Raw genomic sequence first — 15670 nt, 5'->3', positions numbered from 1 at the left:
TGCGGACCTGTGAGAAAAGAGCGGGAGAGTGGGATTAATTAAATAACTCTTTCGATTTGCCGAAGACTGAAATGGCCGATCGACCTCATTCTCCGCTGCACGCACGCACGCACAATGCCTTTAGGGTCCCTGCATTTGTCGGAAGGGAAATATTTGGTGGACAATTGAATCAAAGTTCACCTGTTTCCCTGTCTGCTTACAAATAGCAAGAAATCTTTGTACATGTGAATGCCTAATCTATCATTTAATGAATTACATTGAGCAATTAAAACAAAAAGTAAAATCAACCAATTTAATTTTGCATGCAGTGGGGGTGGGGGAGGGCTACAATGATGACAAATCTCGGAAATACACCGAGCGTTTCTGCTTCCATATCGGGGCACTAAACCGTCTTTGAATCTGACAATGTTTTGACAAGATGCCATCTTATTGTCCCACTGGGTTTCCGGGACCTTCCGGATTATGGTATGAATTGAGCATAAAGAAAATGCACGGAATACCTTTAGTTCCCTGAGATAAAGACATCTCGGGTTGAAATTAAAGACGGGACGGTGTACTAACTTACTCCGCGGGCATTGTTGTCTTCCTGAAGCAGAAAGGCAAATGACAAGGAGCTGGTAATAAATGGAACCTTCTGTCGGCACACACAAGTGTTGCTGTAGAATGGGTTTCTTGTGATTATTGTGCCATCTCCATAAACAGTCTGGTGTAAAATGGAAAGTATCACCTTTTACTAATGTAACAGGTCACATGTTCCAAAATAAGAACATTAAAACCAAAAATGAACAAGCAGGGATACTCGCTTATTGGGAACAAATTATCAGAACTTTAAACATAAAAGGGTATTCTAAAGAGGTGCAGTTAGATGGAGTCTCTTAGAATTATACAGTGTTGACAAATGCAATGTTAGTCATTGTCAGTTGGCTTGGCGTTCGGACAGACTGCATATGAACAAATGCATGTGTTAGGATGTACTCCTCAGCCTGTATCATCTGCGATCCCGCATTGAGGTCTGAATTATGCTCGCACTGTGTTTAAATGGTGTCGAGAAGGCTCGGCTACAGAGGTGCAAATGCTTATATTTGATCTACATAAGTGTTTGAAAAAAGGGGCCAGTTCCGAGAGAACAAGTCTGTGAGGACAACAGTCCCCAGTGCGCTGGCATTGTAATCATAAGGAATCAGAAAATGTGTTTGCACACAGAACATTTTTAACCATTTTGTTAACAGAAGTGGATGCGATAAATGTATTGGAATTTAATACACAAACCGAATTTGTCCAGAAATTCTGCTTTACACAATGCATTAGGAATCTGTTGAATCAAACTGTGAATCATATTGACACATTAGTTGTCTACGTATGGAGTGAACGAAACTGATAATTAATCAAATCCTATGATCGTTGAATTGTTATACAAATCTGTGCCTGACTCACACACTGATATTTTTTTCTTTCACAACTCATGTGAGATAGGTAAGTCGAATCGCAGTGAAATTGTAATTTAGGTGAAGAATATAATTTCTGCCGTCCCACATGCTGCCCTTTAGAATCAACTCATAAGATGCAACTCATTTAGACTTTAGAAACACAGCGCGGAAACAGGCCCTTCGGCCCACCGAGTCCGCGCGATCACCCGTACACTAACACTGTGCAACACACTAGGGACAATTCAGTCTTTGGAGTGAGGGAGGAAGCCAGTGGGTCTTTAACGTGTGGGAGGAAACCGAAGTACCCAGAGAAAACCCACGCGGTCACCTAGGGAGAACGTACAAACTCGGTACAGACAGCACCCATGGTCAGGAACGGACCCGGGTCTCAGACGCTGCGGCATTGTGCAGCTTCACTGTGCCTGGAGATCTCAACGTTTGGAGATAAAGTATACAGCCACAACTATCAAGGTCGGCTGAGTAAAGCGAGGAGACCTTACATAATTTTGCCCGTGAAACAGAAAATCCTGGAGCAGAAATTCTCATCAGGTTATTAGACGGTGTCTGTGGCGAAAGAAAGAGTTAAAATACCTGTCATCATATGTCAATTTATAAAGGTTTACAAATATTGTTTTGTTTTCCACATAACAAAACAAATATTTGCAGACCCGTGCGATACGTACAAGCAACACACATTCAGGTCCTTTAGTTCGAACACGAATACGTACGGGAACAGAATACGAATTCACATGTACAAACAGTTAGATATATAGAAATACTCTGGCACACATACACATACAAAACAACGGAGGTATAAAATCAGCACGAGTAGATTTAAACACATACGCACAAAGAGGCGCGCGTACACACACACACACACACACAGGCGCATACACACACACAGACGCTCACACACAAAAACACACACACACACACCAACACACACACAGGCGCGCACACACACACATAGGCGCGCACACACACACATAGGCGCGCACACACACACACAGGCACATACACGCACACACACACACACGCACACACAGGCGCATACACACACACATACACACACACACACACACACACAAACACACGTGCATACATACACCCACAGGCGCATATACACACACACACATACATACACACACACACACAGACGCATATACACACACACATACATACACACACACACACACACACACACACACACACACACACACACACACACACACACACACACACACACACACACACACAGGCGCATATACACACACATACATACACACACACAAACGCACAGGCGCATACATACACACACGCACACACACAGGCGCATACATACACACACACATACAGGGGCATACATAAATGACAATAAATTGTATTGTATTGTATTGTATACACACATACATACACGACAAGCATGCAACCTCACTCTCTCTTTTGCAACGTAGAGAGAGAGAAAGGGAGAGGGGAGGAGATTAAGTATGGTTTGTTCTTAACTGGGACACTAAATCTAATAACTTTAGTCCCGAATCTTTTTTTTTGAGGGGAATCAGTGTGTAATGTGCAGTCTTAAGATGAGTTAATTTTCTTTCAATACATAAAAAAAAAAAATCAGTGTGAGACAGGCCTTTAATTGCAAAACATGGATTCGGGTTGTTTTATGTTGAAGGGTGCTGGTTTAAACAGTAGACACAAAAAGCTGGAGTAACACAGCGGGACAGGCAGCATCTCTGGAGAGAAGGAATGGGTGACGTTTCGGGTCGAAAGCTTTCCCATGACTTTCAGTCTGAAGAAGGGTCTCGACCCGAAACGTCACTCATTCCTTCTCTCCAGAGATGCTGTCTGTCCCGCTGAGTTACTCCAGCATTCTGTGTCTGCCTTCTGTTTTATGTTGAACATCGGTTCAGCAATCCGTCAAACTCTCGACATGCCTTCTTTCAGAGGATATTTATTAGACGTTAGGCCCATTTTCCCCAATTTCATAAAAAGAGGCTGAATACTAAATAATCAATCTTCATTTTCTCGTGGACAAGAAAAGAAGGGACGTGGCTTCCGGCTCATTCCGACTAATTGGAAGACTATCCAACCCAGGCCCCCAAACCCCTGCCAGTTAACGCGCATTCCTTCTTTCCATAGCTAAAGAAGTTTCCATAGCTAAATAAATTTGCAGCCACCAGAGTTGCAAATCTAATCATTGATCAAAACTTGCTTAAAGATGTTGGCGATTAACTGTAATAATTTTCCATTGACTTACTGTCAAGTTTAATAAATTGGTTAACATTACAGCACTGATCGTTTAGAAAAGAAGGAAGGAAATCTGAACTGACAGTTCTTTCATGGCTATTTTGTCCGAGCGCAAGGAATTATTACAGTGTTAATTGTACATTGACATATGGAGTCCGGTACCGCTCAGAGCATTGAAGAAGCTGGCGTGCGTCCTATTGTTGCAGAATAATGCACTGGACTCTCCCCGTGAATCATATTCGATTTTGACCACATAAATAACGCGTAGGAAGGAACTGCAGATGCTGCTTTAAACTGAAGATAGACACAAAATGCTGGACTAACAGCGGGACAGGCAGCATCTTTGGATAGGGTGACTTTTCGGGTCGTGGTTCTTCTGCAAGAAATGCATTTGTTACTGAAATATGAAACAGTTCTCCTTCGGGCACAATATTTGCATTGGCACCCGAACTGTCCAGAATAAGTGTCTAAACTATAAAGCTCTATTAAAATATTGGTGAAGCAACATTATATTCAAATTTATTTTAATGATAATGAACTTCCATGCTGTCACCAACGCCACTGGCTCAAGAGTTAGGGGTAATGTGTATGGCTATTGTTGTTCAATGGTGAAAAAGAGCGAGTGCCTTCGTGTACATTTCATTCATTATCTGTTGTTAGATTAAAAATAATGGATATTTTTTGGTTTTGTTTTAAACTCATAATCTTTAATATCGTTTGGGCGTGTTATAGCATCGGCGGTTACAAGCCTGGCCTGTTCTCCTCAAGTATTTACTTAGCACATCTCCTAATCCCTTTAACTGGATCGCTGCCATGTATGTACAGCCGCTGTTTCAAACACTAGTCCCACAATCTATTCGAGAAATGTAAAGATGTAAAAGAAAAGATATTTCCCCCGGTGGCCAAATTCGTTCAGGTTTTTATTCATCGCAGTCAATTATTTTATTTGTGCTATCCTTTCACGGAATCGACAGAACAGGACTGTTGGTAACTCCGGGGAAAAAACATGCTTTCAATTGCCCAGACCGTATAATCACACCGTATTAAGACGGAGTCGAATTCATTGGTTTTAAAGGACACCACGATAAAGTTGTCTTTCAACATCAATTCCAGGTTGTCAGTAGATTATCCAAGATCCACGTTAGGTTGAAGATAGATACAAAAACTCAGCGGGACAAGCAGCATCTCTGGAGAGAAGGAATGGGTGAAGTTTCGGGTCGAGGCCCTTCTTCAGACCTTCTTCGTGTTAGGTCATACATTGTACACCGCAGAATATATCTCAAAGACTGTCCTAGTCGAAATATAACTGGATATTGCATTTATTGAGTGAGGAAAATATATTTCATTTCTGGTTATCAAACCGATATTTTGAGGCAAGCATTTTTTTTTCTAAACAGCTTGAATATTTTCTGAAACGTTTCGAGTTAATGGACAGGTACTTACGCCACAGACAGAAACTTTCCCTTAATAATGATTCAACCCCAATTTAAAGAGCAGAAGGAACTGGACATGCCCCTTCACGACTATGAGATTTCATGACAAGTGTGCTGACAAACACTCCACACTTGTGCTGATTCTGACTACTAAGGGCCTTTACATTTCATTTGTTCCACGCTCGTGTAATTTCAAGCACACCCTGAGCAAAATGAGCCACCGATGTGCCTCGGATTTGAATAATTCTGGGGGCCAGGAGAACAACAAAAATAGTTAGTGGGCTGCGCATGAACGCCGAGGATTCAAAGAGCTTCTCGACGCAGTGTGTGAAATGAAAGTAAAACGGGGATGTGGCTAATCCCCTCCACTATTCATTCGAGTTAATGGTAATGTGCCCTTCTTCAAATAAAACGCAGAGATCCCCGACAGTTCAATTTCTTTAGAACACGGGCACTAAAGAGAGAGGTAGGAGGAGAGACCCAATGAATGAATGGGATGAGGAAAGTTAAAAGGCATCGAAATGGGGTAATATATTTTGAGTTAGGATTAATAGAAAATCGTCCAAGAAATGTATTGGGTCATAAAGAATATTTGATAGAAAAGGTTTAAAGTAGACCGAGTTATGTTAAATGTGTCAAATCTTCTGCAATTGCTTATTTTGCTGCTTTCTATATTTGTTTCCACTTCTCTCTGGGTTTCCATAACATTGCATGTCCCAGTCTATAATTTACCACCTTCCCCAGATCCACCCCGGGAGCAGGACGGAAAGTTGGTTATGGTTAAATTGCACCCTGTACCTGTGTGAAAATCAATCACCTCCCAAAATGAACCAATCCAGGGTATTTGTATCGGTTTGGAATTTCTTGATGATCAAACATTTGATGCGCACAAGGATATAATTTTAAATTGGATGGGACATATTGTTGCAAGGAGAAATGTACATAAATATATTTATAAAATGCCTGCACCATAGCTTGCGAAAGTTTCAAAGCTCTTTATATATTATGAGCTCGAAATGCTTCACTGAAGTGGCACAGTCGTTGTCGGAAGTACAAAGCAAAAGTCCTTATAATTGTATAAATACTTCACGAAAGGTTCTGCGGGTCCTTCTCATGTAACCTATCTTCTCAAAAACACGCCGCACGGTTATTTGAGAACATTAGAAAAAATGTGTTGGTCGCACGCAGCCGCCCTTCTCACAGATTACTGACTTCTCCCAACTTGTCTGAAAGTTTTAAACGCTAAAGGTAAAAGTGAGCGGGCTAACTCGGGTCTGAAATCACATCGAAACACTGTCATTCTTTCCATGTTGTGCCTGAAGGCAGCGATCAACCGATGGCCAGGTTGTACAAACTCACATTATTCATGTCAGTAAATTGACATAAATAATTTAAATAAAAGCAACCTTTGATTTAGACGTCTATTAATCCAGATTGAATACATTTGGTATTCTCGACGTGTTAAACCTTGTCCCCGTAAACATTCTCGGCACATTTTCTGCATCCACCTTAATTCCGCTTTAATTCATTCAGTGCCATATTATTACTGAATGGCATTTTTGCAAGGATGTTTCGTTACGATAAGGAACTTAGCTGGTTTGCAGAGTCCGTGTTTAATCAGTGGAAATGCCGATTAGATCATGCTCTGATCTCAGGGATTTATGCATTATACGTAAAATCGATGATAGGATTTAGCGTGCTTTTTCTCTACAGTCATTGTGTTATGGAATCCATAGGCTCCTTATAACATTGGACAGATACAAAACACACATACACACACACACACACACACACACACACACACACACACACACACACACACACACAGAGACACACACACACAGAGACACACACACACAGAGACACACACACACACACACACACACACACACACACACACACACACACACACACATATTATGTTATATATATATGTGTGTGTGTGTGTGTGTGTGTGTATATATGTGTGTGTGTGTGTGTGTGTGTGTGTGTGTGTGTATATATATATATATATATAAATATATATATATATATATATGTGTACATATGTGTGTGTGTATACATATATATATATAACATAACATAATATATTGTACAAATAATGCCAACCTGTTCAGTTACTATCATTGTCAACCAGAGAACAGGGAGAAATTCGTTGCATGGAGACTGAATACATGTATTAGATTTTTTTTGTGTTAGAAAAATACATGTTTCCCTAGGCATCCCTCTGCCACACTGGACAATCCATACCCAGATTGCCTTTTTCTGAGTTTATCGAAACTGGAAATACTTCGTGCAAATGAGGCATTTGCTTAATACTGATTTATAAATCAAAACTGGAGAGATGATTGAAGGACGAAACGACAGAACTCCCCTCGCCAATCCCACCGCATACCACAATTACACAATTCTCCACGGAAACAGGCACTTCGGCCCACCGCGCTGATCAGCGATCCCCGCAGACAGACGCTAGTGCTGCTCGCGTTATCATTAATATCCACTCGTTTAACTTGTGTAGAATTGATTTACGTGTCCAGTTATTAACTCATCTGTTAAACAAATTGTAAAACAGATGTTCTAGTAAGTCTGGAACATAAACATTGCTATTCTTTCTGTAGTTTACGTTTTAAAACTCAGTATATAACCATATAACCATATAACAATTACAGCACGGAAACAGGCCATCTCGGCCCTACAAGTCCGTGCCGAACAACATTTTACCCTTAGTCCCACCTGCCTGCACTCATACCATAACCCTCCATTCCCTTCTCATCCATATGTCATTACAAACGCCCAACTGCCCTCCTTGGATGACATGTATAGGGCCCGATGCTTGCGCCGGGCCACAAATATCAAGCAGGACACATCCCACCCTGCCAACCACCTTTTTACTCTGCTACCCTCTGGGAGGCGATTCAGGACTCTGAAGGCTCGCACCGGTAGACTAAAAAATAGTTTCTACCCATGTGCGATAAAAGAGGTAAATTCCAACAGAGAATGCTGGGGAAGCAAAATGTAATTCCAAGAAATGCCGCCAAATTCTTTTAAATTCTTTTAAATTCTTTTAAAATACCTATTTATTTTTAACTAATAAGTGTACATATGTGTTAATGGTTGTCGTGTTTGTATTTTTTTTAACCGGAGGAGATGTAATGGAATTTCGTTGCACAGTATTGGGCAATGACAATAAACGTATTCATTCATTCATTCAATTTATTTTTAAATGATACCAACATACCTGCCTCCACCACTTCCACTGGAAGCTCATTCCACACCGCTACCACTCTCTGAGTAAAGAAGTTCCCCCTCATGTTACCCCTAACCCTTAATTCTGAAGTCATGTCCTCTTGTTTGAATCTTCCCTATTCTTAAAGGGAAAAGCTGGTCCACATCAACTCTGTCTATCCCTCTCATCATTTTAAAGACCTCTATCAAGTCCCCCCTTAACCTTCTGCGCTCCAGAGAATAAAGACCTAACTTATTCAACCTTTCTCTGTAACTTAGTTGTTGAAACCCAGGCAACATTCTAGTAAATCTCCTCTGTACTCTCTCTATTTTGTTGACATCCTTCCTATAATTGGGCGACCAAAATTGTACACCATACTCCAGATTTGCTCTCACCAATGCCTTGTACAATTTTAACATTACATCCCAGCTTCTATACTCAATGCTCTGATTTATAAAGGCTAGCATACCAAAAGCTTTCTTTACCACCCTATCTATATGAGATTCCACCTTCAAGGAACTATGCACATTTATTCCCAGATCCCTCTGTTCAACTGTATTCTTCAATTCCCTACCATTTACCATGTACGTCCTATTTTGATTTGTCCTGCCAAGGTGTAGCACCTCACATTTATCAGCATTAAACTCCATCTGCCATCTTTCAGCCCATTCTTCCAAATGGCCTAAATCACTCTGTAGACTTTGGAAATCCTCTTCATTATCCACAACACCCCCTATCTTGGTATCATCTGCATACTTACTAATCCAATTTACCACACCTTCATCCAGATCATTGATGTACATGACAAACAACAAAGGACCTAACACCGATCCCTGAGGCACCCCACTAGTCACCTGCCTCCAACCCGACAAACAACCATCCACCATTACCCTCTGGCTTCTCCCATTCAGCCACTGTTGAATCCATCTTGCTACACCTGCATTTATACCCAACAGTTGAACCTTCTTAACCAACCTTCCATGAGGAACCTTTTCAAAGGCCTTACTAAAGTCCATATAGACAACATCCACTGCTTTACCCTCGTCAATTTCCCTAGTAACCTCTTCAAAAAATTCAAGAAGATTAGTCAAACATGACCTTCCAGGCACAAATCCATGCTGACTGTTCCTAATCAGACCCTGTTTATCCAGATGCTTATATATATTATCTCTAAGTATATTTTCCATTAATATATGTAATATATTTTGTCAAGCATTAGAGTTAAATGTGAAGAAATAGGTTCTGTTTAATGTAAACGAGGACCACATGACATAGGGTTAAGTTTAAGGGAGGTGGGGGTGGGAAGAGATTTATTTAATAGGAACCTGAGGGATAACATTTTCACGCAAAGGGTAATAGGTGTATGGAACGAGCTGCCGGAGGAGATAGTTGAGGCAGGATGTAGTTATCGCAACGTTTAAGAAACATTTAGACAGGTACAACGTTGCCTATTTCCTTCGCTCCATAGATGCTGCTGCACTCGCTGAGTTTCTCCAGTATTTTTGTGTACCTTCGATTTTCCAGCATCTGCAGTTCCTTCTTAAACACATGGATAGGACATGTTTAGTGGGATGTGAGCCAAATGCAGGCCGGTGGGACCAGTGTAGTTGGGACATGTTGGTCGGTGTGGTTAAGTTGGGACGAAGGGCCTGTTTCCACGACTCTCTGACTCTAATAACCCTGACTTGATTGCATGAACAAGTTACTCCTCAGGTTCCTATTTAATTTCAATACGCTTCACGTTCAATGTTATTCTCGTTTCAAAAATATTTCATCATGCCGTGTTCCAAAATCGTAAATATGAAAATGTTTCTCATTCCCATCATGTAGGTAATATTTGATCACATCGGATCCTTCTGCGCACAAGCGGACTGACACAACCCTTTTGCGGCACAGCGGCCACACAGCGCCAGAGACATGGGTTCGATTTTGACCTGTGTGCTGTCCGATCTCACTGTGATCGCGAGGGGTTCCTCTGGGTGCTCTGGTTTCCTCGCACATCCCAAAGACGTGGGTTTGCAGGTTAATTAGCCCTTTGTAAAATGCCCTCGTTTTATTGTTCTGCTTCTAAGGAAACTCACACCACTCGAAGAAATACCCTCGAGAACCTTGAAATTGTTGTCATACATTTAGAAATGCATCGTGGGTACAAAAATAGCTTTATATAATAAATTACCCGGGCTAAGGGACTGAGCGCATAATTTCTCTGTCCTCAAAAGAAATATACAATGTGTTGTTTCTCGTGTGCCGTTGGAGAAGTCTAGTTCCCACGTGGCCGATTGGGAGAAGATAAAATATACTTCCCCTGTCTAAAAATGGAACTGGGAGGCGTGGGAGGAAATCTGGGCCGAGGCCGAGTGGGTCGAATAATTTCACATAAATACTGCGGTGATTCTAGGCATAACAATCAAAATCAAGGCCTTTGGATAACTGATAACTGATAACTGATAACTCGTGAAATTAAGGCATCAAAGGGTAACATTAACAGGTTTCTGTAAATCTTCTCAAAATCCCATTCTCAAAGGTGCAGTCTCTTTGCAGAATAGCTCAAGAAAACAAACATGGTAGTATTGTAAGCACAAAAAGATAAAAAGCCTGGAGGATTTCAGCGGATCAGACAGCATTTGTAGAGGAATGGACAGACCACGTTTCGGGTCAGCATTCTTATTCAGTCTGGTTACTGATCCATCATCTACTGTTTCTTCGGTCTATCCCTTTCACAGCTGCCGCCTGACCCTCAAATGTAAGGGGAAAATATACAATTATTGGCATGACCCTCATCAGCTTTAAGGTCCACAGGGATCATGGGGGTCCAACACCATAGGTCCCCGAAAGTGGCAACACAAGTGACTAGAGTGGTAAAGAAGGCACTGAGTATAAGAGTCAGGATATCATGATGCATCTTTATAGGACGGGTTAGGTAATGCCTGGAATGTTGCGCGCTGTTCTGATCACCCCATTAGAGGAGGGATGTGGAGGCTTTGGAGAAAAAAATGGTGCAAAGGAGGTTTAGCAGAATGTTGCCTGGATTAGGGGGATATGAGCTCGATGGAGAAGTTGGATCTTGTTTTTTTCTGGAACGGGGAGTCCAGATATAAGTATATACACATGCGAGGCATTGATAGGGTAGACAATCAGAACCTTTATCCCAGGATGGAAAAAAACCCAAGAGGGTACAGCTTTGAGTTGAGAGGGGAAAAGTTAAAGGGAGATGTGCGGGGCAACTTTTTTTTTACACAGAGGGTGTGAGTGCCTCAAACCCTCTGTGTAAGGTAGAAATTACAGTGTATTTTAAGAGGCTTTTGGTTAGGCATTTGGACATGCAAGGATCGGAGGAATATGGATTAGGCACAGGTGGACAAGAGATGGTCTGGGCATCATGTTCGGCACAGATATTGCAAGCCGAAGGTCCTGCTCATGCTATTCTATGTTCTATGATCCGCTGAGTTCCTCCTTCGTCTTTGTTTTAGATGTCAGCATCTGCAGTTTCTAATCCCTGGTAGTGTTATGTTCGGATACATTGATGGAAGTTGAGAACAAGATGTGTATCTATCTGTGTAAGAAGGAACTACAGATGTTGGTTTAAACCGAACATATGCTGGAGTAACTCAACGGGACAGGCAGCATCTCTGGAGAGAAGAAATGGGTGACGTTTCGGGTCGAGACCATTCTTCACGTTGATTTTCATTTCTAGAAATGCTTTATTTTCGGGGTGGGTGGAAATATCGGCTCACATTTTAGTGGTCAACTTGGTGTCTTGGGATCAAAGTTATCTTCTCAGTTAGAACATCAATAGAGAATAATACGTGGAAATAAGAAAACCATTTCTGAAGAGCATAATCTGTGCAATGATATATTGCATACCATCTCAAATAATATGCGTTTGAAATCATGTTCAGTACAAACATTGTGGGCCTCAGGGCCCGTTCATGTGCTGTACTGATCTATGTTCTGTGTAAATATCCCTGGAGAAGACAAATAAGAGGTGGAAAAGTAGGGACCGAGGATGACATTGGGAACAGGATTGATGGTCAAGACATGATTAAGTTTCTTCTCTTAAAATATGCTTTCCATGTCGTATATATTCTCAGCAAACATCAACAAAACAAATGATCTGGCCATTTATCTCATTAGACGCGTTGTGAAAAGGTGCGGAAGTAGAACTAACTAGATTGCTCTTGTGGCGCGGACTTGACCCATGAATGACTTCTTCCACACTTCTGTTGATTCTACCAGTTTAACCTTTTGTACACAAATCGATTATCATGTAAGTGCAGATTCCCTTCTGTAATTGCAAGTCAATTGACAATACAATGACCCCGGATCACTCAACCGCCAGGTAAATGACAATGTTTAAAATGCAAGGAAACCCTTCCACACAGAATGTTCACCCGGTCTCCGAATGTGAACTAAATGTACCAGAGGCAGTTAATATGATGTAACCTTGCGTATGGTCTGCAAAAACAAAGAATCTCACCGCGACATGTGATAACAAAGTATCAATCAATCAAGCAATCAATTAAAAACGTGAAGCGAGAAATCATGGAATTTAGATTTTGTGAGGAGTTAGAGGAGAAATAAAAAAATAGTTAGAGGAGAAATAAAAAAATATTATCCTCTAAGTCCTCACAAAATGTAAATTCCCTGATTTCTCTCTTCACATTTTTGATTGATTGCTTGACACGGAACCGACAGAGAGATCACAGGTTTAATGGGTGCACATTATTGACCACGAAAAGAAAATGGGAGAAATGCATCAAACTAGTGTACTGCTCTAACTCAGAATGATGACCCCGTCTCCGTGGAAAGCAGTGAGCACCCTGTGCATGCAATATTGCGCATAGTTCTGGAAATTCTGCTGAACTAGAAAAGACAAAAAGTTACTTAAATACTCCGGGAAGAAAGGGAACAGTAGCTTGAGAAAGGACAGGAGGGGGTTGGTTTATTATGGCATTCCAAATTAATGCGGCTGTTGTGTGTGTAGAAGGAGACGGGGTCAGTGGAGCTCGTAGCGGCTTGCACGTTTTCAGCATAGTTCACCACAGATCATGTCCCCGTACAAATGAACAAGGACCTCGAGAAGAAGTCCGGAACGCAAGGAAATGGAGTTGGAAGATTGGAGTCGTTTTGTACAGTTTAGCGTATAAGAAGGAACTGCAGATGCTGGAAAATCGAAGGTACACAAACATGTTGGAGAAACTCAGCGGGTGCAGCAGCATTTATGGAGCGAGGGAAATAGGCAACGTTGCCTATTTCCTTCGCTCCATAGATGCTGCAGCACCCGCTGAGTTTCTCAAGCATTGTTGTCCAGTTTAGTGTTCGATTTCCTGCCGCGAAAACCAATGAGATGGAGTAAGAGACAGGTAAACCCAGAGAAGGCGAATTTAACACCAAAAGCTCCCCGTCCACGTACACGGTGACACCTTCTGCATTATTTCGGGACTTGGTCCTTTCAAACCATTCCTGTTAACCCCCCCCCCCATATTTCTGAGCAATATTATTTCACCACGAAATGGAAACAGAAGGACTCACATTTTTCTGCTTTTCCCTTCAGGTAAAGGTCTGGTTTCAGAACAGAAGGACCAAGTACAAACGACAGAAGCTGGAGGAAGAGAGCCCCGACACGCAGCAGAAACGAAAAGGGACACAACACGTGAGCAGGTGGAGAATGGCCACCAGGCAGACCAGCCCGGAGGACATTGATGTGATTTCAGAAGATTAGAGGTCGCCTGGATTCAGACATAAACCATTCCAATGTTTCAGTATAATTCGTGCAATGATGACTGCGAGCAGCCAGATAGATGGCTTGAATATCCAACCTGGCCCATCATGGAATTCCCGATTCCACTTCTGATCAAGTCACACGACACAAAGGTGGACTAAAAAAACTTCAACCGTGTGATTATAGTTTAATTAAAAAGAATCTTTGTTAAGAAAACAGTTTGAGTGCAGCAAGTGGAAGAAGGAGCGTTCGTTCTCGCTAGAGGTTGGCAGGCAGGCTGGCCGTGGGTGGAGCCCACTTGGGCCCACGCCCTTCATTCACCATTGAATTGGTTTCACATGGATTTGGTAGCATCCGGCGTCTTCGCAGTTAATGCCACGGGATTGTGTTTTCTTTTCTCGTTTTAGGTTGGAGGATTAAAAAAATTAAATATAAATGACCGCAAGGCCCGGCGTAGCCTTGCGTGCAGCCTGAACACAAGGAACAAAAAAAATATTCATTTGCAAGTTTCTACGGGTTTTAAACTGAGGAAGGGACGGTCTTAAAGGAGGTTAGCGCCGAAGACCTCCTGTACCGGAATGGCACTGAGTGATTCCCGTTACTTGATGTTAATGTCTCATCTCACCCCCTCCGCATAGATCTGTTTTATAATGGTCTTTTTGGTCGATTGTAAATAAACGTGTCACCAATGATATGTCCCATACCACAAAATAATAAGGAAATATTTTTTCCACAATAAAATATATTGCAAAAAAACCCCCATGTTTAGTAAAGGCTACATATGGCCAATTAATTCGCCCAATGCCCATGCGGAGAAGTACGTGGGCAGGGGGTGTCTGCTATCCCTGATAACATCAGGCGATACGGGGTTGGCCGGGAACGTACACGTTTGCAGCATTATAATGGAACTGCAGGTGCTGGAATCTTGATTTAAAAAAAAAACGAAGTGCAGGAGGAACTCAGCGGGCCAGCCGGCATCTATGGAGGTCCTGGGATGTCAGGACTTTCATATGAAGAAAGACTGGATAGACTCGGCTTGTTCTCGCTAGAATTTAGAAGATTGAGGGGGGATCTTATAGAAACTTACAAAATTCTTAAGGGGTTGGACAGGCTAGATGCAGGAAGATTGTTCCCGATGTTGGGGAAGTCCAGAACAAGGGGTCACAGCTTAAGGATAAGGGGGAAATCTTTTAGGACAGAGATGAGAAAAACATTTTCACACAGAGAGTGGTGAATATCTGGAATTCTCTGCCACAGAATGTAGTTGAGGCCAGTTCACTGGCTATATTTAAGATGGAGTTAGATGTGGCCCTTGTGGCTAAAGGGATCAGGGGGTATGGAGAGAAAGCAGGTACAGGATACTGAGTTGGGTGATCAGCCATGATCATATTGAATGGCAGTGCAGGCTCGAAGGGCCGAATGGCCTACTCCTGCACCTATTTTCTATGTTTCTATGTCTATAATTCTATGAATAGACAATTAACCGATGGGGACTATTACATAGAAGCATAGAAACATAGAAAATAGGTGCAGGAGTAGGCCATTCGGCCCTTCGAGCCGCACCGCCATTCAATATGATCATGGCTGACTATTCTTCAGTGATTGAGTGGGG

General features: G+C 41.9%; 1 protein-coding gene across 1 annotated transcript in view; it reads left to right on the top strand.

Annotated features, from left to right (window-relative positions):
• Window positions 1-14814, top strand: part of LOC116978509 (homeobox protein EMX1-like) — a 40152-nt gene extending 25338 nt beyond the window's left edge. Inside the window, exon 3 of the mRNA XM_033029690.1 lies at window positions 13891-14814. Coding sequence (XP_032885581.1) covers window positions 13891-14058 — 168 coding nt within the window. The 3' untranslated portion in view covers window positions 14059-14814. The remainder of the gene's footprint in view (window positions 1-13890) is intronic.
• The last annotated feature ends 856 nt before the right edge of the window (window positions 14815-15670 follow it).

Source organism: Amblyraja radiata, chromosome 11, assembly GCF_010909765.2.
Source record: "Amblyraja radiata isolate CabotCenter1 chromosome 11, sAmbRad1.1.pri, whole genome shotgun sequence".
Classification (NCBI taxonomy): Eukaryota; Metazoa; Chordata; class Chondrichthyes; order Rajiformes; family Rajidae; genus Amblyraja; species Amblyraja radiata.
This window is presented reverse-complemented; position numbering and strand designations above follow the sequence as displayed.